The sequence below is a fragment of the Schistocerca cancellata genome, chromosome 1 (assembly GCF_023864275.1).
Source record: "Schistocerca cancellata isolate TAMUIC-IGC-003103 chromosome 1, iqSchCanc2.1, whole genome shotgun sequence".
NCBI lineage: Eukaryota > Metazoa > Arthropoda > Insecta > Orthoptera > Acrididae > Schistocerca > Schistocerca cancellata.
In genome coordinates, this window is record NC_064626.1 from 87746328 (window position 1) to 87773952 (window position 27625).

Below are 27625 nucleotides of genomic sequence, written 5' to 3' on the forward strand. Positions count from 1 at the left end.
AGAGGTAGCTGGATTGAAGAGTTTTTAGCAAACAGAATACAGCATGTTGTGAATGGAGAGACGTCTACAGACGTTAAATTAACCCCTGCCGTGCCACAGGGGAGTGTTATGGGACTATTGCCTTTCACAATAGATATAAATGAGCTAGTAGATAGTGTCGGAAGTTCCATGCGGCTTTTCGCGAATGATGCTGTAGTATACAGAGATGTTGCAGCATTAGAAAATTGCAGCCAAATGCAGGAAGATCTGCAGCGGATAGGCACTTGGTGCAGGGAGTGGCAACTGACCCTTAATATAGACAAATGTAATGTATTGCGAATACATAGAAAGAAGGAGCCTTTATTGTATGATTATATAATAGCGGAACAAACACTGGTAGCAGTTACTTCTGTAAAATACCTACGAGTATGCGTACGGAACGATTTGAGGTGGAATGATCATATAATATTAATTGTTGGTAGGGCGGGTGCCAGATTGAGATTCATTGGGAGATTCCTTAGAAAATGTAGTCCATCAACAAAGGAGGTAGATTATAAAACACTCTTTGACCTATACTTTAGTATTGCTCATCAGTGTGGGATCTGTACCAGGTCGGGTTGACAAAGGAAATAGAGAAGATCCAAAGAAGAGCGGCGCGTTTCGTCACAGGGTTATTTGGCAAGCGTGATAGCGTTACGGAGATGTTTAGCAAACTCAAGTGGCAGAGTCTGCAAGAGAGGCGCTCTTCATCGCAGTGTAGCTTGCTGTCCACGTTTAAGAGAGGGTACGTTTCTGGTTGAGGTATCGAATATATTGCTTCCCCTAGTTATACCTCTCGAGGAGATCACGATTGTAAAATTAGACAGATTCGAGAGGGCAAGGAGGCTTTCCGACAGTCGTTCTTCCGGCGAACCATACGCGACTCGAACAGGAAAGGTAGGTAATGACAGTGGCACGTAAAGTGCCCTCCACTAAACACCGTTGGGTGGCTCGCGGAGTATAAATATAGATGTAGATGTAGATATAGATGTAGAAACATGAAAAACTACCATTTTCGCAGCATGGAGCACATCATACAAATGCTGCATTTTTACATTTGCTGTTGTACCATTACAAGATTGGAGCCGAGCTGCTGGATTTGTCCCAAGAAGCAACAAGGCTGTTAAACTGCCAGGCGTAATGGAACTAACGCACGCAGCTTTTTCACACGTCACTGCCGAACGCTGGTGGGATATAGAACGCCTCGTCATAAAAGAAAGAAGAGAAAATGCTGCGCCTGGTTGGATTCGTGGATTTTGTTGTTGATAGTCTCGTTATCAACGTAGCAGGTAACACTTTCAGAATTGAAACTTATTTCTCGGATTCGTATAAGGAAGGAGCTAAGGGATTACCAGACGACTGACTCTACGTAATACCTTCAGTGGCGTCAATATTTAACTATACGGTGAAATCCTTCAATATTCTCTTATGTTACAGACCGCTTATGCAGAAAAATTACCCCGTGGTTAAGTCTGGAATTTTCATCATTCTTGTTTTTAATTACAGTAGTACGTTAGCTAAAAACGATAACGTGTTGCGGTTTTCGTCAAGTCCTCTAAGGAGCGTATTGTATGAGATTCGCAGTGTATTACTTCATTCTGCTTAAAAATTAAATGACATTCGAAGCTGTATTGCCACTCTGCTGGTGTCTTTTTACATGTGATCTGCAGCTAGGCACGTCACTGCAGTCTACCTGTACCAGCTGATCGGCCAGTGCTGTCCACGTTAAATGCACCGGTAAAGCTGTTGTCCCGTACTATCGCTAAATCGATGTGGTCGTAACGTACAGCACAAAACGTACTCTTATTATTATTGTGTTGGCAGAAGAGCCAACACCGTGTTGCTAGAGGAGGCTGAAATGCACGCCTTTAAGCTCACGCAGGATGGCGTGAGGTCTGGAAAATGACAATGTAATTAATATAGCCAATAAGGTAATCCATAATTGGAGAACATCGCTCTTGTTGATACATTATATAATCTCAATATAAACTGATAATGGCGCCTTGCTAGGTCGTAGCAAATGACGTAGCTGAAGGCTATGCTAACTATCGTCTCGGCAAATGAGAGCGTATTTGTCAGTGTAGCATCGCTAGCAAAGTCGGCTGTACAACTGGGGCGAGTGCTAGGACGTCTCACTAGACCTGCCGTGTGGCGGCGCTCGGTCTGCCATCACTGACAGTGGCGACACGCGGGTCCGACGTATACTAGCGGACCGCGGCCGATTTAAAGGCTACCACCTAGCAAGTGTGGTGTCTGGCGGTGACACCACAATTATCGTACTTCACAATACTCGAGACAGCATGGGTGGAGTTCCACGTGAAACGGAAATCCAATGAGGTTCCAGCAAACAAGGAAGAATACATAGTGCAATGTTTACATCAGATCTATTCTTACGGTGAACGGATTATAGTAGTCACTCCTCGCCAGGTGATGCTGCTATCGCCTGGACGGGTTTATATCGACAGTAAGTCGGTGGTCACAATGTTCTGGCTGATTAGTGGATATCAGTCGCTTTAACTTGTCTGTTTAACATGCTACCTGCATCTGCAGCCGAGATCGCTATCGCTCAAATGAGCGGTGGCGATCGTTGAGGTAAGCCGATTCGAATCGTGGTGGTTGAAGGAATTTTCACTGGCCGTGTTTGGCCAGCAACGGAGGGAGAGCTGGTGGCGAGAAGTTCGTGATAACCAGTGTTGGCGACAGTGTCCTGGATTAAATTAGAAGTTTCTCCGCAGTGTCGCATGAAGTGAGGGCATGTGACACTGTTGATGGTAACCTGTCTATCGGATTCGGGACGTCATGCTCGAGCCGGCCGGTGTGGCCGTGCGGTTAAAGGCGCGTCAGTCTGGAACCGCGTGACCGCTCCGGTCGCAGGTTCGAATCCTGCCTCGGGCATGGATGTGTGTGATGTCCTTAGGTTACCAGAATGAGATTTTCAGGTCCCGAGTTCGAGTCTCGGTCGGACACACAGTTTTAATCTGCCAGGAAGTTTCATATCAGCGCACACTCCGCTGCAGAGTGAAAATCTCATTCTGGAAACATCCCCCAGGCTGTGGCTAAGCCATGTCTCCGCAATATCCTTTCTTTCAGGAGTGCTAGTTCTGCAAGGTTCGCAGGAGAGCTTCTGTAAAGTTTGGAAGGTAGGAGACGAGGTACTGGCAGAAGTAAAGCTGTGAGTACCGGGCGTGAGTCGTGCTTCGGTAGCTCAGTTGGTAGAGCACTTGCCCGCGAAAGGCAAAGGTCCCGAGTTCGAGTCTCGGTCGGGCACACAGTTTTAATCTGCCAGGAAGTTTCTTAGGTTAGTTAGGTTTAATTAGTTCTAAGTTCTAGGCGACTGATGACCTCAGAAGATAAGTCGCATAGTGCTCAGAGCCATTTGAACCATCATGCTCGGCTGGTCGCTCTTTGCTGCTCAGAGTTGAAGGCTATGTGCTAAACCTGGTTTCGCTCTCTCCCTTCCCTTCACCCATAACAACACAAACCGAAAGTTACACTGTACAAGTACTCGTCACAGTGATTCACATGACAAATGGCTCAAATGGCTCTGAGCGCTATGGCACTTAACATCTGAGGTCATCAGTCTCCTAGAGCTTAGAACTACTTAAACCTAAGGACAGCACACACATCCATGCCCGAGGCAGGACTCGAACCTGCGACCGTAGCAGCAGCGCGGTTCCAGACTGAAGCGCCCAGAAAAGCTTGGCCACAGCGGCCGGCTCATTCACATGACACAGGAACACACTTGCCTCTGTAAGAAGTCGGGGAAGACATTGGTAAACCACCTCCACTAGAACGGTGATGCAGGATTCCTTAATCTCCTCCCCTACACTCTCTCCCTCAATATGGAACCAATTTCACTTTTCTTGTTTAACATCGCAAAGGCCAAATCTCTAGACATATAAGGAAACGTTCTGACTGCCTGTGTTACCATCGCCCGGGGCAAACCGCTCAGGACAGACATTTGAAATTTGCAGAGGATGTTGCTCTCGCAGGATTGGCACCGTTTAGTATGGGATTTTTTTATTTTTATTTTTTTTTTAGAAATTCCATCCCTAAGGGGGTAAAATGGGGGATGAAGTGTTTTTTTGAAAAGTTGTCGCTCTTAAGGCAGCTTTGAAGCTAGAATTCCGAAAGTGGTATTTGACTTCTCGGTTAGTAATTTTAAAAAAATACCTATATGAGTGTTTTTCGGAATTCAGCAACTAAGGTGGTGAAACGGGACATGAAGTGTTTTATGGAAATCTTTCTGAGCCGTGCTCCGGCGCTTCGTTACAGGATCATTTAGTAATCGCGAAAGCGTTACGGAGATGATAGATAAACTCCAGTGGAAGACTCTGCAGGAGAGACGCTCAGTAGCTCGGTACAGGCTTTTGTCAAAGTTTCGAGAACATACCTTCACCGAAGAGTCAAGCAGTATATTGCTCCCTCCTACGTATATCTCGCGAAGAGACCATGAGGATAAAATCAGAGAGGTTAGAGCCCACACTGAGGCATACCGACAATCCTTCTTTCCACGAACGAGACTGGAATAGAAGGGAGAACCGATAGAGGTACTCAAGGTACCCTCCGCCACACACCGTCAGGTGGCTTGCGGAGTATGGATGTAGATGTAGATGTAGAGTTTGTGCCGTTGACACGTTGGCGTCGCGTATTCGGATTGTGACCTCTCGTTTTCTTAGTGCGTTCACTAGCGGAACTACGTTTGCTCGGTTTGTATGTCAGTGAGTGGCAGCAGCAGCGTTTATCGATAGCGAGTACTGTGGTACTATCTTTGGAGCGACCTCTAGTATTTGCGGTTCGTCGTGTGTCGGGAGTTCAGTGGGGGACGGAGCAGCAGTGATGTCCGACAGCGCCAGTGCTCGCCGAGGGAGCTGGCGATGCATGCACTGCTCGATGGAAGGATGTGGTCGCGAGAGTGCACGACCACGCCGAGGTCGGGATTCAGAGAGTTTAAGTCGAATGGATCGTTACATTCGAGTAGTGAAACTTTCACATGAGTGTGTGTCCGTCCGTCGAAGTGACCTCATGCCATCAAGCTGTCAGTTGGCGGTTTTACACTCCGACGTTTCCCTTGCCTGACTTGATCTGCAACGACCGATGGTTGGTCGTTCGGTCGTTCGTCTCAGTGGACGACGTGTATCTGGTCTTCCGACCGTTTCTGTGTTCTCAACGTTCATGTCTACGTGCAATTCGGCTTGCTGGTTTATAGTGACTATTTAGCATAGTTTGAGTTGTTCGTGGAATTGTCTTTTGCGGTTCCATGTGCATCTAGTCAGACTTTGAATAGGCAGTTTGCTCTTAGCCCTGTCTGCGTACTAGGATTTGGTGCAGCCAACTTGTGCAATTAAATGCTTGTCATTTGACTATGTTAACTGTTAATCTATCGGGGTTGTGGTTATCGGATCTTAGGTGGATTTTGCGAGTGTGCTGATCGGCGTTTAAGCTGTCCCTAGTTTGAGTTGCCATCCTGTTAAGTGAGCATAACTCTTGGCTGCATGTTTTACCGCTTACGCAGCTTTAGGGAATTTCTCAGGTCGATCCTTGGAGCACTGTCTGTGGATACCTCCCTTCTTTATTTGGTCCGATTGTGTCAATTGTTAAAAAATAATATTTTGTTTGAATTATTCCTGTTGCTTGTGGCCTTCAGGCGACAAATAATTTGAATTCTTTCTTAATAAGGCCTTCAGCCGTCAGTGTAGCTTGTGTTACAGTCAACTTTTTTTTTTATTTGGTATTTTCAAGGTGTAGTTATCTTCCTCACTTGCAATTCAAGCCTTCAGCCGCTAATTGTTCCGAAGAATTGCTTGTGACCTTCAGCCGACAAATAATTTTGAATTCCTTCTTACTAAGGCCTTCAGCCGTCGGTGTAGCTTGTGTTACAGTCATTTCTTTAAAAAAAAAGACTGTTTTTAATAAATTATTTCCTTAAATAAAGCGTAAGTGTTTACTGTGCCACCAACGGTACCTGATTAGGCCCCGTCCGCACCTTTTCTGCTTTCCGTAACTACCACGTCTCACTTTCATTATAAAAGCATTTTTCAAGACAAATCTATGAAAATTTATATTTGGCTTCTTAGGTAGAAATAAAAATTACATGTTTGAGTGTCTTTGGAAATGCAAGCACTAAGGGGATGAAATAGGGGATGAAACTTTTCTATGCAAATTAAAATATTTTGTACTTAAATCTATGAATAATTCTATTTGAGTTCTCGATTACAAACGAAGAAGTATGTGTTGAGAATGGAAAGTTCAATAGAAATACCACTAGAACACAGGAGACAATGATGACAAAAGACTCAGACTCCAGCTACCGGAATCGCTTTTTGCTTAGAAGTACATTCGGAGAAAGGCATGCAACGATGGCCTTAATTAGAATCGAAAGTTTAGAAGGTGTGGCAGTTTGTGAACTGGATGAAAGAAAGTTATTTAACTATCACCGCGACAAGCCGGCTTTGTCACAGTCGCATAGAAAAAGATACGGTCTTTACTGTATTAATTTTTCCGTAGCCTAATATATGTTTATGAAATTAATTTTGTCGTAATTGCTATGCAAACGCGAGCGAGGCTGTGGGCATCAAGCTACTACTTAACAGAGGTGTGGAAGTATATATTATGGCTTAAAATGGACGATTTTATTGCAGGTGACTTGGAATTTGTTTCAGGATATTTGCTCTGTACATGTCAAAAATTGAGACCTATTATTTATAATTTATTGAAATTTTTATGTATTAATTTAAAATTACTAATAGAAATTGAGATTGTGAGAGGTGAAAATATAAAAAAGAAATAAACAACTTATTATGGCGAGAAAAGTTTTTGTTTATTCGATGTATAAATTACAGTATGGTCCGCAACTTCGTTTCACGGCACTTTCGCAAAAGGAAAGCATGATAGAAAGAATATTCGCCAGCGACGAAGTTTTCGCCCACCGGCGAAAAGGTGTACGGTTGTACCTCAGAAGAGGGGTTGGAAGTGTGAAGAAGAGGATGGAGGACAGGAAATTTAGAAGTGGTAGGCTGTGCCCAGGCCGGAGAAGGTAACGTGACCGGGGGCAGCGGCGAGGACGGCGGGGGCAGCGGCGTAGGCGGGGGCGGCGTAGGCGCGGGCTCCGTAGGCCAGAGCGGGGGCGGCGTAGGCGGCGCGGTAGGCACCACCGTAGGCCAGAGCGGGGGCGGCGACAGCGGCACGGTAGGCACCACCGTAGGCCAGAGCGGGGGCGGCGACAGCGGCACGGTAGGCACCACCGTAGGCCAGAGCGGGGGCGGCGACAGCGGCACGGTAGGCACCGCCGTAGGCGAGGCCGCGGCCGTAGGCAAGAGCGGGGGCGGCGTAGGCGCGGGCGCCGTAGGCCAGGGCGGGGGCAGCGGCGATGGCGGGGGCGGCGGCGATGGCGGGGGCGGCGTAAGCGCTGGCTCCGTAGGCCAGGGCGGGGGCGGCGGCGATGGCGGGGGCGGCGCGGACTACTCCGTAGGCACCGGCACCGTGCAGGGAGGCGCCGTAGGAGGCACCGGCAGCACCGTAGGCCAGACCGGCGGGGGCGGGCAGGGCGCCGTAGCCCAGCGAGCCGAAGTCGTTGCTGACGCGCGAGTTGCTGATGCGCACGCTGGAGGTGGGGCTGTCCACGGCCTTGGAGAACTGGCTGATGGTGTTGAGGCCGCCCAGGCCCTTGGAGGTGCTCTCGAGGGTCGCTCCGACGGCGCCGAAGTCGGCGGTGTTGGTGTAGGTGGAGTAGGCGGCTGGGCCACCGGCGTGGGCCACGGCCAGCAGAGCTGCCAGGAGAGCGACCTGCGGGCGGAAACAGGTGGCTCGTCAGATCCCATCGCGAGCGGTCTCACATGTCCAGTTCCTAATTCCCGGGAAGCTAGGCGTCTGACAGAAGGAAGGCTTTCATGACCGGATGTTTCACCTGCTGAGGATTTCTACGGGTTGTATGGCCGTGGTCCATGGAACTGTTGAATCCCTGACGTTTCGTCCAAAGTAGCCTTGGACGAAACGTCAGGGATTGAAGAGTTCAATGGACCACGGCCATACAACCTGGAAAAATTCTCAGCATCTGACGGAAGGGTTCGTGGACGGAGAGTTTTAAGGTTATATGGAGCCAGAAAGTATTCAATCACCAAATCAGTGATGAAAATGTAATGAAATTTTGTGTGGATAGGGCCGCCCGTCGGGTAGACTGGTCGCTTGGTTCAAGTCTTCTTAGCTGATGCCACTTCGCCGACTTGCACGTCTATGAGGACGATATTATGGTGAAGGCAACACTGGCCCTCTTTGTGCATGATAGGCTATACAACAGGCTGTAGATACCGGCTCCCAGGTTGATGCCATATTTCTCGACTTTCGAAAGGCGCTCGACTCAGTTCCGCTCTGTCGCTTGCTCGAAAAAGTGCGCGCTTACGGTCTATCCGATGACATATGCGGTTGGATAGAAAGTTTTCTAACAGACAGAGAGCAGTATGTCGTGCTGAATGGGGTGACTTCAACAGAAACAAGCGTAACCTCAGTGTGTCCCAGGGCAGCACAATAGGTCCACTGCTTTCCACGATTTACGTAAAAGATGTGGTTGATGGTATTGAGAGCGGCATTAGACTGTTTGCCGATGACGTTGTAGTCTACAGGAAAGTAGTATCACACGAAAGTTGCGAACAAATCAGTGAGGATTTGCAGAAAATAAATGAGTGATGTAATGACTGGCAGTTATCTGTCAATATTAGTAAGTGTAACCTGCTGCGTATAACAAGGCGAAAAGCCCCTTAATGTACGAGTACAAAATAAATGCCCAGTCTTTGGAAACGGTAACATCCGTCAATTACCTGGGTGTAACTATTCGAAATGATCTCAAATGGAACGATCAGATTACACAAGTAACAGACAAGGCGAACTCTAGATTGCGGTTCATTGGCAGAATCCTGAAGCGATGCAGTCTTTCAACAAAGGAAATTGCTTACAATACGTTAGTTCGTCCAGTCTTAGAGTATTGATCGTCTATATGGGACGCTTACCAGTTTGGTATGATTCAAGAGATTGAGAAGGTCCAAAGAAGAGCGGCAAGATTCGTGACTGGTACATTTATTCATAGCGAGAGCGTTACAAATCTCATAGAAAGTGTGAAGTGGAACACACGGAAGGGGCTGCTCACTAAATTCTGAAATTCGATCTTTTGACGATGTAGAAGCATATATTATTATCACCAATTTTCAAATCGTGCAATGAACACCATTCAAATATAAGGGAAATTAGAGCTCGTACTAACGCGTTCAGACAGTCGTTTTGCCTTCGCGCCTCGGGCATGGATCTGTGTGATGCCTTTACTTTAGTTAGGTTTAAGTAGTTCTAAGTCTAGAGGACTGATGACCTCAGATGTTAAGTCCCATAGTGCTTAGAGCCATTTGAACCATTTCTTCTTCCATGTCCGCCGCTCGTGGTCTCGCGGTAGCGTTCTCGCTTCCCGAGCACGGGGTCCCGGGTTCGATTCCCGGCGGGGTCAGGGATTTTCACCTGCCTCGAGATGACTGGGTGTTTGTGTTGTCCTCATCATTTCATCATCATCTAGGAAAGTGGCGAAATTGGACTGAGCAAAGGTTGGGAAATTGTACGGGCGCTGATAACCACGCAGTTGAGCGCCCCACAAACCAAACATCATCATCATCATCTTCTTCTTCCATTTCAAGGCGCGGACTGGCCAGTACCGAAAGCAAAGGAATTTAAGAAAACTGTTGCCTCTGTCTTTTCATTGGACGTTTACCAATTTGGTTCAAATGTAATGCTTGCTATGTCCATGGCTCAGTTGGCTTCATTTTGATGTGGGCATACCATTTTTTTTATTAGCATATAATCCCCTCTGTCGTTGTTCAAAAATGGCTCTGAGCACTATGGGACTCAACATCTGTGGTCATAAGTCCCCTAGAACTTAGAACTACTTAAACCTAACTAACCTAAGGACATCACACACAACCATGCCCGAGGCAGGATTCGAACCAGACTGAAGCGCCTTTAACCGCGCGGCCACACCGGCCGGCGTCGTTGTTCTTTTTACGTCAAGTTGTCTTATACCTTCAATCCGCACTCTCTCGCTTAGCGTTAGTCCAAAAGAGACGTCAGAAACTGTTGTGAATTGGCAGGAGCCAATTCACGGGGTTTGGAGGAAGCCGAAAGGCACGCGTTTAAGCTCACGCAGGCTGGCGTGAGGTCTGGAACAGGTCAGAGAAATAAGACTAGCAAAACAGGAGGTAACTGGTAGAATACTTAACTTTAATCCACAATTGGTGAACATCTCTCTTGACTGTACATTAATAACAATCTCAATATAAACTGGTAATGGTGCCTTACTAGGTCGTAGCAAATGACGTAGCTGAAGGCTATGCTAACTATCGTCTCGGCAAATGAGAGCGTATTTGTCAGTGTAGCTTCGCTAGCAAAGTCGGCTGTACAACTGGGGCGAGTGCTAGGACGTCTCTCTAGATCTACCGTGTGGCGGCGCTCGATCTGCAATCACTGACAGTGGCGACAGGCGGGTCCGACGTATACTAACGAACCGCGGCCGATTTAAAGGCTACCACCTAGCAAGTGTGGTGTCTGGCGGTGACACCACAGAAACTTCATCTAAACTTCTGTAGTTCTTCGTTCATGTCCATTTCTTAGGATCCAGTTTTCACTACAGTTTTCTTACATTGCAGCAGGCTCATCTACCACTTTGTAGCGAAACTAAGAAATTTTTAAATTATTTTTCTGTCGTAGCATATATACTAAAGCATCGTTGCCATTTGTTATTGTGGAACGCCCAAGCTGTAGAATAATGGATGGTGTAGAAAAAAGTAGCTATCTGAGGGAAGGGACCCAATAAGGGCGAGTCTGAAGTTGTAAGCTAAATTATTTCTGATAGTTCTGACGATGGAGTACATGTGGCCGTAATGTTGCTAAGACAGTAGGGTAGCAGCTTTCAGGACCGTAAGAAGAAATAAAATGTATAGTGAACGTGGGCTCCAAATTGCGTACCTTACGCGCTGTGACTACTTGTTCATCTCGATACTGTGAAACAAATATCCTCTATTGCAAGATATTTGGTTTCCATATTTTAGGAGGAGGCAGTACGGACCAAAGCAAGGAAAATATCTAGTAAATATGCTCTCTTATATGAATGCGTGTAACTGATTCGCCTTGTTGGGCAACGAATCCACCACATTCAGTGCTGACCACAATTAAGTCCGACCTTCTGCAGGAATCTCAAAGGAGAGAGCGTGCAGGACTTGGACACGGACAGCGGGTAGGTGGCGCTAGGTGCGAATGTGGGTCGGCCGAGACGTGTGCCAAGACAGTGCGCGCAATGGTGACAAGCAGTGTGTCCGAGTAGGGTAGCGCTTTACGCAACTGCCTCGTAAGCAGGCGCTCCCGAGTTCAAATACCGGTCCGTCACACATTTTCACTCGTCGCCGCTGATGCTACTCCAAGTCTTGATGAAGCTGATATCAATACTTCCTTCCCTTTCCTTTCCTTTCTCCCCTCCTCTACCTTCAATTTACCAAATATGGTCTTAAAAATGCACACCTTATGAGCTATGCGCTCTTGTTGACTAGAAGAGGTGTGTCGCAAAGTATCAAGATGAACAAGCGCTCAGAGTCCTTAAGGTACGCATTTTAGATCCCACGTTTACTACATTTTCCTTATTTTGGTCCACACTACCACCTCTGAAAGGTGCCTACCAAAAAATGGCCCTGAGCACTATGGGACTTAACATCTATGGTCATCAGTCCCCTAGAACTTAGAACTACTTAAACCTAACTAACCTAAGGACATCACACAACACCCAGTCATCACGAGGCAGAGAAAATCCCTGACCCCGCCGGGAATCGAACCCGGGAACCCGGGCGTGGGAAGCGAGAACGCTACCGCACGACCACGAGCTGCGGGCAAAGGTGCCTACCTTACAGCCTTAGCAGCAACAGTACTGGTAAATGTATTCCACTATCAGAAAGATTTTCGCTTACAACTTTCCGGACTAGGATCCCTTACCTCAAATTTACACTTACCCTTCCCTGTCGTCAATGCAAGTTTGTAACATTGTCGCGGAGTTGTCCCGTATAGCGACAGCGTAATAAGTAGACCTACTACTCTCATTCTGAAGCAAGGGCGTATTCATGTCCCAGCTGTATTTTGCCCTTGATACAGACGTGCAGCTAAGCTAACCCGCTCGTATGGCGTAACACGCAGCGCCCTAGCTTGCAGGACAGGTAGTTGAGACAGATCTGGTCAGAAATCGCGTGGGGATTTACGATCGTGGCTGGTACACCGACCAGCATTACTGCGGTTTTTAGGCGGGTTATAACATTCTCTTAGGAATATGCTGTGCTAGCCCCCGTTCCCGCCTAAGAAAATACGCCACAGAAGCAGTAAAAACAAGATCACACGGAACCAAGTTTACACAATCCACAGCTAGGTAGCGCACCTGAATTCCCCCCATTATGTTACTAACAACTGCGGTGGCAGAAAGGACGTCTATAAATCTGTCAAATCTCGAATGGATACTAGACGGCATTAACGCTGAGAAGAAGAAAGAGAACCACAGGCCCGTTCTTTGCGTTAATTTCTTGTATGCAGTTCCTGTGCCTTAACAGCTATCAGAAAACAGTTCCAGGAAGAAGGACGGCTAAGAATTAAGGATCTCGTCGACGTCTAGGTCACCAGAGAAGGAGCGTAACGTCTCACAAAACAGGTGCAGGGAAAGATTTGAGCCGTGTCCTTTTCAAAGAAATTATTCCGGTATTTGTCTTAATAGAAGAAGAGAAAACATGGAAAATCTAATAGTTATATGTATGCACTGTGATTTTACATTACATATTTCTTTGACATCTTCGCAAATCCAATTTTCGACTTTGTTACGTTGATCTGAAAATGGATATGGGCCCGAAACTAGTCACCGAATGAAAAATAAAATATTCGCAACTTCGACTGGTTTTCCATTCTATTTATTATCAGAAGTTTCTGACCCAAGTTACTAGAGCATGCTGGAAGTTAGTAAATGGAAAATGGAAATGTGGTACGTAGGATTTCAACTTCTTCTTCCGAATGAGCAAATAGTGTCTCTGTTCAAATGATTCAAATGACTCTCAGCACTATGGGACTTAACATGGGAGGTCATCAGTCCCTTAGAACTTAGAACTACTTAAACCCAACTAACCTGAGGACATCACACACATCCATGCCCGAGGCAGGATTAGAACCTTCGACCGTAGCAGTCGCGCGGTTCCGAACTGAAGCGCCTAGAACCGCTCGGCCACCAAGGCCTGCAGTGTCTCTGTCAATGCACCATCTACCTGTGTACAGTTAAGTTCTGTTCAATAGCTATTCAAATCCGAGTTCAAGTTCCTTAAGCTTTTGTACTACCCTACAAGTTTATCCATTGACCGAATGTTGTTGCAGAGCTTCTCATTACTCATTCGAACCAAACAAACACATGATTCTCAGCCTGATGAGATTTGTGATTTTTGTTCCATGATTCACCGTGCACGCCTCAGTCATCGGAACGAAAATCTACTAAAAGCATGCACCATCTTTCGTTACGGGGAGCAAATCGTAAAGTGTTCGACCACTGTAGGAAGTAATACTCTGACTATTTTTTGTTTGTAGTATCACTAGCAAAATAACTACAACGAACTTCTAAAAACTTTCTAAACAGCACTGCCGATGTCCTATGGCGCTTCTAACGGACTGATTAATATGGATTAGAACGCATAGTCTAGAGGAAAACGTATCTCTGTAGAGTGGACATGAACCAACGCACCTCCTGTTATTTCATATTCTAGTAGATCAGTCTTTTTTGGCGCAGGCTTGCAAACTATCCAGGTGTTACGTGAAGCCTACATGGTTCATTAGTAAAGGCCACTGTTTCCTTCTTCCCATTTAGAACAACTGCTGAGGAAAACATCTAACTAAGGAGTTAATTGGCCAACTTGTTAAAGGTCTTTCGCATACCAGTCACTTGGGAAGCGGAGCAACGTTCATTTTTTTTTTGTTTATATGTAAAAATCACGAATCCATTCCTGATTACTTTAGTGACAGCGCTAGGGATTTCTATAGGGAAATTCGATACTGTTTTCTCAGCAGCAACAGCTATTTGTGTGGTACCACACGTGGGATACCGTATTAACACTATCAGTAACTACTGATGAACTGCATTGTGTAGTTCCTCCATTATCGCTTTCAGTCAACGGGGCCTGTCGAATAGAAACAGTTAATCCTAATGTCAATCATATTATCACAAATACGATGTCTCACCACTGCAAATGAACAAATATGCTGGATATCAGCGTCTAACCCATAATAAGCATTATAGCCGTAATTTTTTTTGGGATGAGACTGCAGAAAAAGACTATACATTGAATAACTTGTTTTTAACACTGTTACAGAGTCTGAGAGTGTATAGCCTACTTCACATCAATGAATTCGTAAAGTTTCACAATACTCCGTTCCCCTTTGCTTGCTTTAGTTACGAAACCTTTCCATGACAACCCAACGGGAGGTGTCGTGCTTTTTTCTACATAGGGAGTTGACGTCTGAGACAGGAAACGCTCACGACTCACCTTTCGAGGAAACGTTCGTAGAACGGCAGTGTGTAAATCGTATTGGTCCTTACAAATGGTTCAAATGGCTATGACCACTATGGGACTTAACATCTGAGTTCATCAGTCCCCTAGAACTACTTAAGCCTAACTAACCTAAGGACATCATACACATCCATGCCCGAGGCAGGATTCGAACCTGTGACCGTAGCAGCAGCGCGGTCGGGACTGAAGTGCCTAGAACCTCTCGGTCACAGCGGCCGGCTTGGTCCTTTCAGCCAAAGGAATGTATGAGATTCGAACTACGAATTCCAGGTCACCACACCGAGGGAGATGACGCACTGGAGAAAGAAACTGGACTGGTACTCGCTAGGACGGTGGTTGAAAACCAAGTCCAGACATCCTAATTTAAGTTCCCCGCGATGTTCCTAAATAGCTGATGGTGAACCCCTGGATGGTTCATTTGAAAGGGTACCACCGATTTCCTTTCCCAGCCTTATCATTCCGAGCTCCGTCTCAGATGATATTCGACGAAGCATTAAACCCTAACCCCCATAGCCTCGTCATCGAGAGTGTTTACATAAAAGGGAAACATCTCTGTTCATTTGATATGAACCAACTCAGCGGAAATGTGCAAGGACCATTTAGCCACCAATTCACTTTGTACAGGGTGTTTCAAAAATGACCGGTATATTTGAAACGGCAATAAAAACTAAACGAGCAGCGATAGAAATACACAGTTTGTTGCAATATGCTTGGGACAACAGTACATTTTCAGGCGGACAAACTTTCGAAATTACAGTGGTTACAATTTTCTACAACAGATGGCGCTGCAAGTGATGTGAAAGATATAGAAGACAACGCAGTCTGTGGGTGCGCCATTCTGTACGTCGTCTTTCTGCTGTAAGCGTGTGCTGTTCACAACGTGCAAGTGTGCTGTAGACAACATGGTTTATTCCTTAGAACAGAGGATTTTTCTGGTGTTGGAATTCCACCGCCTAGAACACAGTGTTGTTGCAACAAGACGAAGTTTTCAACGGAGGTTTAATGTAACCAAAGGACCGAAAAGCGATACAATAAAGGATCTGTTTGAAAAATTTCAACGGACTGGGAACGTGACGGATGAACGTGCTGGAAAGGTAGGGCGACGGCGTACGGCAACCACAGAGGGCAACGCGCAGCTAGTGCAGCAGGTGATCCGACAGCGGCCTCGGGTTTCCGTTCGCCGTGTTGCAGCTACGGTCCAAATGACGCCAACGTCCACGTATCGTCTCATGCGCCAGAGTTTACACCTCTATCCATACAAAATTCAAACGCGGCAACCCCTCAGCGCCGCTACCATTGCTGCACGAGAGACATTCGCTAACGATATAGTGCACAGGATTGATGACGGCGATATGCATGTGGGGCAGCATTTGGTTTACTGACGAAGCTTATTTTTACCTGGACGGCTTCGTCAATAAACAGAACTGGCGCATATGGGGAACCGAAAAGCCCCATGTTGCAGTCCCATGGTCCCTGCATCCTCAAAAAGTACTGGTCTGGGCCGCCATGTCTTCCAAAGGAATCATTGGCCCATTTTTCAGATCCGAAACGATTACTGCATCACGCTATCTGGACATTCTTCGTGAATTTGTGGCGGTACAAACTGCCTTAGACGACACTGCTAACACCTCGTGGTTTATGCAAGATGGTGCCTGGCCACATCGCACGGCCGACGTCTCTAATTTCCTGAATGAATATTTCGATGATCGTGTGATTGCTTTGGGCTATCCGAAACATACAGGAGGCGGCGTGGATTGGCCTCCCTATTCGCCAGACATGAACCCCTGTGACTTCTTTCTGTGGGGACACTTGAAAGACCAGGTGTACCGCCAGAATCCAGAAACAATTGAACAGCTGAAGCAGTACATCTCATCTGCATGTGAAGCCATTCCGCCAGACACGTTGTCAAAGGTTTCGGGTAATTTCATTCAGAGACTACGCCATATTATTGCTACGCATGGTGGATATGTGGAAAATATCGTACTATAGAGTTTCCCAGACCGCAGCGCCATCTGTTGTTGAAAATTGTAACTACTGTAATTTCGAAAGTATGTCTGCCTGAAAATGTACTGTTGTCCCAAGCGTATTGCAACAAACGGTGTATTTCTATCGCTGCTCGTTTAGTTTTTATTGCCGTTTCAAATATGCCGGTCATTTTTGAAACACCCTGTATCTGTAGTTGATACGTCTAAAAGAACTCGGCATTAATGAGTAAGACCTAGGGTATTCTACGCTTGCATGGCCTACATCGTTGACAGGTAGAGACAGAAGGAATACAGCCTGATGCAAAAGAAATTTATCAAGGCTCTTTGGAACTAGGGTTCTCTGTTTCGCGCCTAGTATTTGGAATATCCAGGTCCTCGATATTAGAACGTATAGGAAAACAATTAATGTCCTAGCGCAGTCGAGCAGAGAATCGCGCAGTTGGAAACAGTTGACTACACGAGCCGTAGCACAGTGGTGGTCACGTACGTACCTTGAAAGCCATGTTGTTGTTGTTGTTGGTTGTGGTTGTCTTGGAACTGAACGGACCAGAGTGCTGACCGGCAGGGCTCCGCGCCGTTTTATACTACGCGCCCGGCGGTGGGCGTGGCTTGGTGGGGCGGCGTCCGGTGCCGTACCCTTTCACCGCGGCCTGCGAAACGCGGCGGCCACCACCCGGACCATGGGCGGGGTGCACCCACACCTCCACACCTCCACACCTCCAGCTGTGGCCGCGTCCCTGGCTGGCCCGGTCCTCCTAGGACGGAGCGTCCCGGCCAAGGTCGCTGACTGCGTCTGTAGGTCAGGCGCGAGTCGGACCGGACCCGAGAGCGTCGTTTCTGAAATCTCGTCGTCCCATTTCCTTATTTCCGTTATCCGCTGAAATTATCGCCAGCGAAATTCTGAAGCAGCCAGTGCCCTTTCAACGCTCTTAGTAAGCGAAAATGTAACTGCACTGACAGCGAATGACACCAAGCATGTTGTCAACAAGAGCAGCTCACGAAGCAAATTCGCACAAGACGTGACGGCATTGACATTTCTACACTACTGGCCATTAAAATTGCTACACCAAGAAGAAATGCATATGATAAACGGGTATTCATTGGACAAATATATTATACTAGAACTGACATGGGAATACATTTTCACGCAATTTGGGTGCAAAGATCCTGAGAAATCAGTACCCAGAACAACCACCTCTGGCCGTAATAACGGTCTTGATACGCCTGAGCATTGAGTCAAACAGAGATTGGATGGCGTGTACAGGTACAGCTGCCCATGCAGCTTCAACACGATACCACAGTTCATCAACTGTAGTGACTGGCGTATTGTGACGAGCCAGATGCTCGGCCGCCATTGACCAGACGTTTTCAATTGGTGAGATACCTGGAGAATGTGCTGGCCAGGGCAGCAGTCGAACATTTTCTGTATCCAGAAAGGCCCGTACAGAACCTGCAACATGCGGTCGTGCATTATCCTGCTGAAATGTAGGGTTTCGCATGGATCGAATGTAGAGCCACGGGTCGTAAAGCATCTGAAATGTAACGTCCACTGTTTAAAGTGCAGTCAATGCGAACAAGAAGTGACCGAGACGCGTAACCAGTGGTATTCCATACCATCACGCTGGGTGATACGCCAGTATGGCGATGACAGATACAAGCTTATAACGTGCGTTCACCGCGATGTCGCCAAACACGGATGCGAACATCACGATGCTGTAAACATAACCTGGATTACTCTTGAATACATTGCGGGAAAGGCAGTGATCAATGTCTTACAAATATTTACTACCAAAAACAGTCTTGATCACGATTTATTTATCAAGGTGACCGGTTTCGACCACTACTGTGATCTTCAGACCACTGAGTAGGAACCTCTTTCCGTTGGAGAATCACTACTCCAACAGATTGCTTAAATTACGGAAACTCGTGCATCATTGTTTCCACAGCTCATTTAGCGCTCAACTGAACTTGAATTTATATAATGTAATCTCCAACAGAAACAGGTTCCTACTCAACGGTCTGAAGATGACCACAGTAGTGGTCGAAACCGGTCACCTTGATAAATAAATCGTGATCAAGACTGTTTTAGATAGTAAAGAACCTGGATTCATCCGAAAAAATTACGTTTTTCCTTTCGCTCATACAGGTTCGTCGTTGAGTACACCATCGCAGGCGCTCCTGTCTGTGATGCAGCGTCAAGGGTAACGGCAGCCATGGTCTCCGAGCTGATAGTTCATGCTGCTGGAAACGTCGTCGAACTGTTCGAGCAGGTGGTTGTTGTCTTGCAAACGTCTCCATCTGTTGAGTCAGGGATCGAGACGTGGCTACACGTTCCGTTAGAGCCATGCGGATAAGATGCCTGTCATCTCGACTGCTAGTGATACGAGGCCGTCGGGATCCAGCACGGCGTTCCGTATTACCCCCCTGAACCCACCGATTCCATATTCTGCTAACAGTCATTGGATCTCGACCAACGCGAGCAGCAATGTCGCGATACGATAAACCGCAATCGCGATTGGCTACAATCCGACCTTTATCAAAGTTGGAAACGTGATGGTACGCATTTCGCCTCCTTACACGAGGCATCACAACACTGTATCACCAGGCAATGCCGGTCAACTGCTGTTTGTGTATGAGAAATCGGTTGGAAACTTTCCTCATGTCAGCACGTTGTAGGTGTCGCCACCGGTGCCAACCTTGTGAGAATGCTCTGAAAAGTTAATCATTCGCATATCACAGCATCTTCTCCCTGTCAGTTAAATTTCGCGTCTGTAGCACGTCATCTTTTTGGTGTAGCAATTGTAATGGCCAGTAGCGTATATGCCTGGAAATTACCTCTGTGGCTTCCAGTGCTTCTGACAGAATTTGAACAATGTGTCTGTGAAGCCAAGAGATAAAACTAATAACTAACAAGGAGATCACATTGCAGTCGCATTTTTCTATTTCTTTATGTTTTTACGAACCCAAGAGATAAAAAGGGTATCTAACAAAGAGATCACACGACGATCAGATTTTTATATTTTTTATATTTATGGCAAGCGTAGTTCTACACTAAACTATCAATCAACCAACGCCGTCACATGCAACTCCCAAATATTCTCGAGAGAATCGTCTTTGAAGCTTTCCAGTCATGTTTACCAAAGATGCATGTTTGACGAACATTTGCGTGAAGCGTAAAATACCTAAAGATCGAAAAATTTAGTTTTTTATTTTTTAATGTAAACAATCTTGATCAAAATGTTTTATGAAAGTTGATACTTAAAAATTTATATTTGCAATGAAAACTGCATTTTTGAGTGTGATACGTCATTACAAGTAAAATGTGCTGTTTTTCATTATGACAGTTAGATGTGAGTTAACTAGCACATTTTTGATGAATTTTTTATTAAAATGACTAAGATGTTTGTACTGAACGGGAAATACGAGAAAAATTGATCGAAACAAGACTGGATCCAACGATTACCCGTCTAGGGCGCTACCGATATTTTCTATTCTTTATGTATTTTACGCTTAGCAGAAAAAGAATCGAACCCAGAACCCCACATTGCAAACAAGCACCCTGTTACTTAGCCACTTCTTCAAAAAGCAACTTACTTTCACCTATTAAACATGGTCTGAAAACTTAAAACACGATTTTCTCGACAATTATTGAGAGTTGCTTAGAACTGCTTTGGTACATATATATTTGAGTTCTGGACTTCAAACAGCATAAGTATAAAAAATTACAAAAATCTGGTTGCCGTATTGTAAGAGTGATCTCTGGAAAAGAAATAATAGAAGAGAATGACGAAAACGACATGGGCATACGGAACAGGAATTTTCAAAAAGATTCCTCCGGCATCACACCATACCTTATACATGAATGAACGTAGGACCTTGGATGAATTTCAGCTTACGCATCGAAACTAAAAGTTTACCTTGTCGCCAGACCTAAACTGGCGGTTCATGTGGTTGTTGACAGGTGTCTCCCTCTTGCAGATCGTTCGCACGTTCATTGCGCAGTGTGTCGAAATTCCGATAACATAACAACGAAAGACGTTTTGCATTCTCCACCTTAACAGCTCCAATTCAGTTAAAGATATGCGACTGTAAAAAATATAATCGTATATTATGTTGAAACTTTCACCAAGTTGCAATCTTCATTCTTTTAGGTTTTAATCCTATGAAACCCGATGAATCTTCTTGAAATACTCCATATTTCGTGATTTCGCGTAGCTCCGTAATGAACCGTTGCCCTTTTCTGACTACAAATTGCACTTGCATTCACTACACTAATCGCTTCAAGAGTCATCGCCAGAAGTCTTTCACTTGGACGCCACTTCGGCAGCTCGCGTGCCACTAGTTATACCGGGGAAACGGGACCTATACATCATCAGGAATGCAAACCACCTATCGTTTATTGAGAGATGAAGGCTAGGTTAAAGGCAGGACTCGATTCCTCGACTTCTCAATTTACCACTAGACACGGATACACAACTGTGATCTGAAATATCTAACATGCAGAGAACGGAATTTCATGGGATCGGTATCGTACACTCCATGGTAATTCGGGTAACAACGCCACAAAACAGTAGTTTGTTCTTTACTTTTCCGTTACGTGCCATCTATAAATAGATGAGTGTATATCCCCATTTGCGAAGAGACTAGCGGAAGGAACAAGGTTGTCTTGGTTATACTGCAATAGATTGAGACTGCATCGTTGTTCCCCTAGGCGCTCAGTTTTATTTTTATTTTTTTTCATTTTTATTTCATTTATTTATTTTTTCGTTTTTTAACGTAAGATTTCTATGAGGTGCCGAAAGCATCGCCTCCATGGGTCATAGGGCTCGATTTTCTAATCTGCGCTTTACAAGGTGACGAAACACATATTCCGTTCGGTAGCCATTACCAGCTGTTTGTTGAGACGGTGGTAATCTAATGTACAAGGGAAATGCTTTGTTGTGTAGGATTCAGGTCAGGACTCTGTGCAGCCCAGTCTATTACAGCGATGTTTTTGTCGTGTAACCACTTCGCCACAGGCCGTTCATTATGAACAGGTTCTCCAACATGTTCAAAGATGCAATCGCCATCCCCGAATTGCTCTTCAGCAGTGGGAAGCAAGAATGTGCTTAAACCATCAATGTAGGCTTGTGTTGTGATAGTGCCACGTAAAACAACAAGGAGTGCAAGCCCCGCCACGAAAAATACGACCACGCCATGAACACCATCGCTTCCAAATTTTACTCTTGGCATTACACACGCTGGCTGATGACGTTCAACAGGCATTCGCCATACCCACACACTGCCATCGGATTGCCACATTATTACTGTGATTCGTCACTCCACAAATCATTTTTACACCTCGTTTGGCATTTACCGGCGTGATGTGTGGATTATGAGCAGCCGCTCGACCATGAAATCCCAGTTTTCTCACCTCCCGCCTAACTGTCGTAGTACTTGCAGTGGATCCTGATGCAGTTTGGAATTCCTGTGTGATGGTCTGGATAGATGTCTGCCTATTACACATTACGACCCTCTTCAACTGTTGGCAGTCTCTGTCAGTCAACAGACGAGGTCGGCCTGTACGCTTTTGTGCTGCACATGCCCCTTCACGGTTCCATTTCACTATCACATCGGAAACAGTGCATCTAGCGATGTTTATGAGGGTGGAAATCTCGCGTACAGACGTATGACACAAGTGACACTCAATCACCTGACCACATTCGAAGTCGCTGATATAGAGGACCTGGCAGTCGGTGGCAGCACAATGCACCTAATACGAAAAACGTATGTTTTTCGCGGTGTCCGTATACTTTTGATCGCATAGTGTATTTAGGAATCTTCAAACTGCTTTTTACTAAAAAAAGTTTTATGTGTAGATGGAATTCACAGTGAATGAAGACTCTTCAAGCCGCTTTAGTTGTTGTGTAGTCCTTCATTTGGAACGGTACCGGTTTCGCATCTTTACAGGTGCATCCTCAGGTATTGTAATGATTCGCGGCCGCACGGGGCAGCCGCGCGGTCTATACGCCATGTCACGGTTCGCGCGGCTCTCCCCGTCGGAGGTTTGAGTCCTCCCTCGGGCATGGGTGCGTGTGTTGCCCTTAGCCCAAGTCGGTTTAAGTTAGTTTAAGTAGTGAGTAAGCTTAGGCACCGATGGCCTCTGCACTTTGGTCCCATAAGATCTTACCACAAATTTCCAATTTTTTCCAATGATTCGCCCTCAGACAACGAGAACACCGTAGCTTCACCACCTAAGGATGCACGTGTAACGGTACGAAACAGGTAGAGTTCGCAATAAAGGACCACATAACAACTAAAGCGGCTTGAATAGTCTTCATTCACAGTGAACTCCATCAATTATTAAGAATTTTTTTAGTAAAAACTTGTTAGAAGATCTTTAAATATTAGCAATGTACTTCTTTAGTCGTGGCTGGCCTTGTATGAAGTAGTATGTTATTTGAAACGAATCATTACATGAAAATAAGGCATATCAGTAGAAATATGTGACCTCTGTTTTCCAATAAATAAAGTTCATGGAGTCTACTGCAGGTACAGCACCTAATGTAGCATTGTGTATTAAGTCTGAAGCAAAGAAGGTGCACTTTCCCTAGAATTTCCACAAAATTTCGAGTATGATTACATGAACTTACCGGGTATTTCTCTTTTTAAATTAAGAAATTTCATCCTATCATACTGCATGCAGGGGGATTCTTCATAACGATTATACATGAAAATAAAGAAAGAAAAGAAAAAATAACCAAAGGTATTGAATCGATTTTGTTCCATAAGATGTTGCATCATTACAGCCAACCAGACAGGCTTTATGCTAATTGAAACCGGTTGCGAAAACTGCGCTCAGGTATGGCGTACAGCGAGTTTTCCTCAGTATAGTGGCAGAGATTTCTTGAATATATTTTGTATAGAATCAACAGTCATCCTGTTCTTAAGAAAAAGAAAAATAGGTTGTCATGTCCAAAAGTCAAGAGATGAATACACTAAGCAGATTCAGAGGGGTGTAGGTTGCAGTAGGTACTGGGAGATGAAGAAGCTTGCACAGGATAGAGTAGCATGGAGAGCTGTATCAAACCAGTCTCAGGACTGAAGACCACAACAACAACATGTCCAAAAGTAAAGATGTGACTCAGCAAGGCGTGCAACACCTATCTCAGGAACATTTAGCCAAACTATCAGTCAACACGAAAGTATTCCGCATCATTCCAAACACCTCTACCGAGCACCATTTTGTATGGCTTAGAGTACAGTTGCAACAAAATACTGAAACAATATTCGCATATAAAACAAGTCGGACATTTGTGTAACAATTTGTCAAATAGTTAATTAGTCCAAAATTGTACTCATACTTTCAGTATTAGCTTAGGAGGTGGTGCTGTAATGGGAATCTGCGAAGGAAAAGCTTTCTTCCCGTAAAACAGTGTTGTGTACGTGGTGATCTGGTATTCGCGCTAGACTATCTAGCAGTTCTGCTTCCTCTCGTGTACTTGTCACATAGCAACCATTTGTATAACACAGGAGACGGTATGGTAACAGGTAAACAATAATGTTTCCTTCGCTCTGTTCGCGAATCTAATAGATTAGCAAGCGGTTAATACCGAAATAATTTGCTTTCCGTCATGTACTGCACAGGTGATGGCAAAATATTTATTCAGATATATGCAGAAAATGCATCGCTTCTACATATTTTACGTAAAACTTTCAACTGCTTGACAACATATATCCTTTATCCGCATGAAAGAAGGTGTGAATTTAATCTTCACGTGACAAATTAATTTTAATTCTTCGGAGAGCATGACCATATCTCTGAAACGGTTGAAGCAAAGAAGTCAACGGGCCAAAATTGCTGAAAATATCGATACTTATATTGCTTACGAAAGAGGCACTCTCTGCTCGTCCTCTGTTTCTACGTAATGAGCGAGCTAATTCCTTTCGCTTCAGCTAGACTCTTATCGTTCACTAAGTGAAACCTGTTCCTCATGGACTCCACTATGCAAAAGTAGACTGAAGTGAAATAAATTTATTTTGCAGTTCAGAAATGGTCAGAAATTACAAAGTGAGTTTAATCATGTCTGAGATCTTGTTAGGATGCTCTTCCGCCTTCGTGAATGGTGAAGGACGTGAATGAGACCAAGGCATAAAAGTTTGATTACAAGTAAATGCACGAATAGCACTCCAAAAACACAGAAAAATCATCCAGAGTGGCTTGAACATTAAACGTGTTATTGATAGAGCCAGAGGATGATCATTTCATCTGAGCAAAACCAGCAACAGTAAATTAATGTAAGTTAGTAGATGGAATGTTTCTCGCATTTATAGATCTACTTACAGCAGGTAAGCAGTGGAAAAGTGAAATCGGTTTGTGAGATATGGTAGGAAACTCTCGAAAAAGTAGCCATGTAGAGCGTTGCTTGACATGTAAATAATTGAATAATAAATGCTTTCTGGATTGGAGAGGAAGGAATCTTAAAGGGACGATTAGCGCAACCACTGCCTAAAGACAGTGAGAATTTAGGAATCAACGGATGTATAGCATGTTTCCTTTATATTAAAGCTACTCTCGTCCCTTAAAGGACACCTGTTTTTTTCTTATTCTGCCTCTTGTCTGCTAGTTAGGAAGTAAATAACATACAGAACTCTTATTAGAAAGCAGATGGGTTCAAATCTCCCAATTCTGACGCATTACACGTTGAACGGTCAAAAAGATAGTGACCATTAAAAGAGCACACTGGTCGCTTTTCAGCATTTTAGATGGAATATCAGATCATATGATTACCCTTTACCACTGACGCAGTAGAGTTGTGTGATGCGCCAGTCGGTTGTATGAAATCAACATGGTATAAGATGAGACGATGTAAAGACGGAACAGAATAGCAGGAAGCATTATCGTGTTTGCACGTGCCCACGTAGTGATTAAAGTTGCCCGATTTGCTGATGTATCAACGCGGACTGTCGAATGTGTTTGCAGGAAATGTTATACCACTCACAGCTGTTTAACATGGCGTAAGAAGCAGAGCAGTAGTCGAGAAACATCCTGTAAAAGTCCTTTGTGATGGGCGTCCCGGCACCATATAAGAAGCTGCGCTCTGTGTATTTACTAGGGCACGTTTGAGTTGGGGAGGCCACATCGACCGTCCGTCAAATCAAAGCTGGCGTACCATAGGGGTCGATACTGAGTCCACAACTCTACTTCTTGTACAACGTCAGACCTCTGACGACAACACGGATCACAAGAGTTATCTGTGCTGATAACACGGCCCTCCTAACGCTAAGCAGTTGGCCACAAAGCACTGCACCATCGCCTCCAAGAGGCCTGTCAAAACTTCGAAGCCTGGCGAACGAAATCTCGCTCGAAATTTAATGAACTTATAAGTCAAGCGATGATCATTTCCAGGGAACATCGAGTGTATATTTCCGAAGTAGAACTATTCGGTGAAACGATACAGTGGGCCGCATCGCTCAAATACTTAGGTGTGCTCATTGATTCCAAAGTCCTAAATTCATATGCAAGAAGTATGAAATATAATTTCGCAGCAGCTAGGGGCAGTTTATGGTAAACCCAATTATCGAGCCACTGTAGACTATCGGCTGTTTATTCGCCCAGTGACAGATTATGCGTGTGTTTCTGGGGCAATACCACGAAATTACATCTTCACAGGCAGTAAACACTTCAAACAAGGCGATTCGGAGGATTTATCATTACCCTCACAACTTTCAATCGTGCTATTTTTATGACGCATCGGAGGAACTACGGGTCATTGACTGGTTTGAAAACAGCACCAGCGAGTTCTACATACAGTCACGAGGGTCTGATACCTCACTAATTCGCCGTTTCGGTAAATCTGACTATCTCCGACGCCTTAACAAAAGTCCAGCTTGATAGGATGTAAAGTTACAAGAAGTTAGGTATTATGCCAATATCAGCCTCGCAGTCTCGACAACACACAATATAAAGAAAAGGTTGCAAGTACACTGAGGCCCCTCACAAACGACTTAGCAGCGAGGAAAACACTCCACACCAGCACGTATTTTAATAACAGATGGAATCGACCAACAGGAACTGGAGATGAATGTAATGCTTTCCCCATGACAATCGCTTTCAAAACGACAGGAATTGCTGCTGTCAGCCAATGCAGGTCTGTCTTATCGAAACTCGGAGCGAACATGTGGATGGGAATTCTATGCAATGGACATTTGGAGTCGGATTTCTCGCATAAGACTTTTGCTCACAGCAGCTAATAAAGCTGCACGTCTTCAGTGAGTCAAACGGCACAGAAACTTGACAACAGGTTATTGTAGGCGCAACGAATAGCGATTTTGCCTCTTATCAAATGAAGCGAGGCTTCGAGTGCACAGACAGAACAATGAGGCGTCTAATACTCAGAATGTGAAGGGTGTACTTCAATGGGAGGTGATACTGTGATGTTTTTGGTTTTCTTTCGTAAAAATATTTTGGTATACATTGATGGCGAACAACAATGTTCATCTCAATATTTTCGCTGACAAAGTGTTGGCCCTTTCTTCTATGTTTTCCTGCTATGGCCACTCGCGTTCTCCGAGGTGACAACATGATGACAACAACCATGTCCACAGGCCTGTACACACACAGTCCTGGTTTCAAATTGTTCAAATGGCTCTGAGCACTATGGGACTTAACATCTGAGGTCATCAGTCCTCTAGAACTTAGAACTACTTAAACCTAACTAACCTAAGGACATCACACACATCCATGCCCGAGGCAGGATTCGAACCTGCGAGCGTAGCGGTCGCGCGGTTCCAGACTGTAGCGCCTAGAACCGCTCGGCCACCCCGGCCAGCATAGAAAATGTCTGGGGCTATACGATGATGAGATCCCATACTCCAAGGAGCGTAGGGGACGTTGCGAGAGACCCGCACCGCTGTACGAGGCAAGGTCCTAGTGGATGTGGTTAGCCATTGCCTTCCTCCGACCTTAATGGGGATGAATTATGATAATGAAGAGGACACAACAACACCCAGTCATCTCGAGGCAGGAAAAATTCACGAGCT

General features: G+C 45.2%; 1 protein-coding gene across 1 annotated transcript; it reads right to left on the reverse strand.

Annotated features, from left to right (window-relative positions):
• Positions 1–6813: 6813 nt before the first annotated feature.
• LOC126165984 (cuticle protein 21.3) lies at positions 6814–17152 on the reverse strand. Its single transcript, XM_049920366.1, has 2 exons — positions 17095–17152; positions 6814–7803 (listed from the first exon to the last, which is right to left on the reverse strand). The coding sequence occupies exons 1-2, from the start codon at positions 17104–17106 to the stop codon at positions 7021–7023; spliced, it is 795 nt and encodes a 264-aa protein (XP_049776323.1). The 5' UTR covers positions 17107–17152; the 3' UTR covers positions 6814–7020.
• Positions 17153–27625: the final 10473 nt, after the last annotated feature.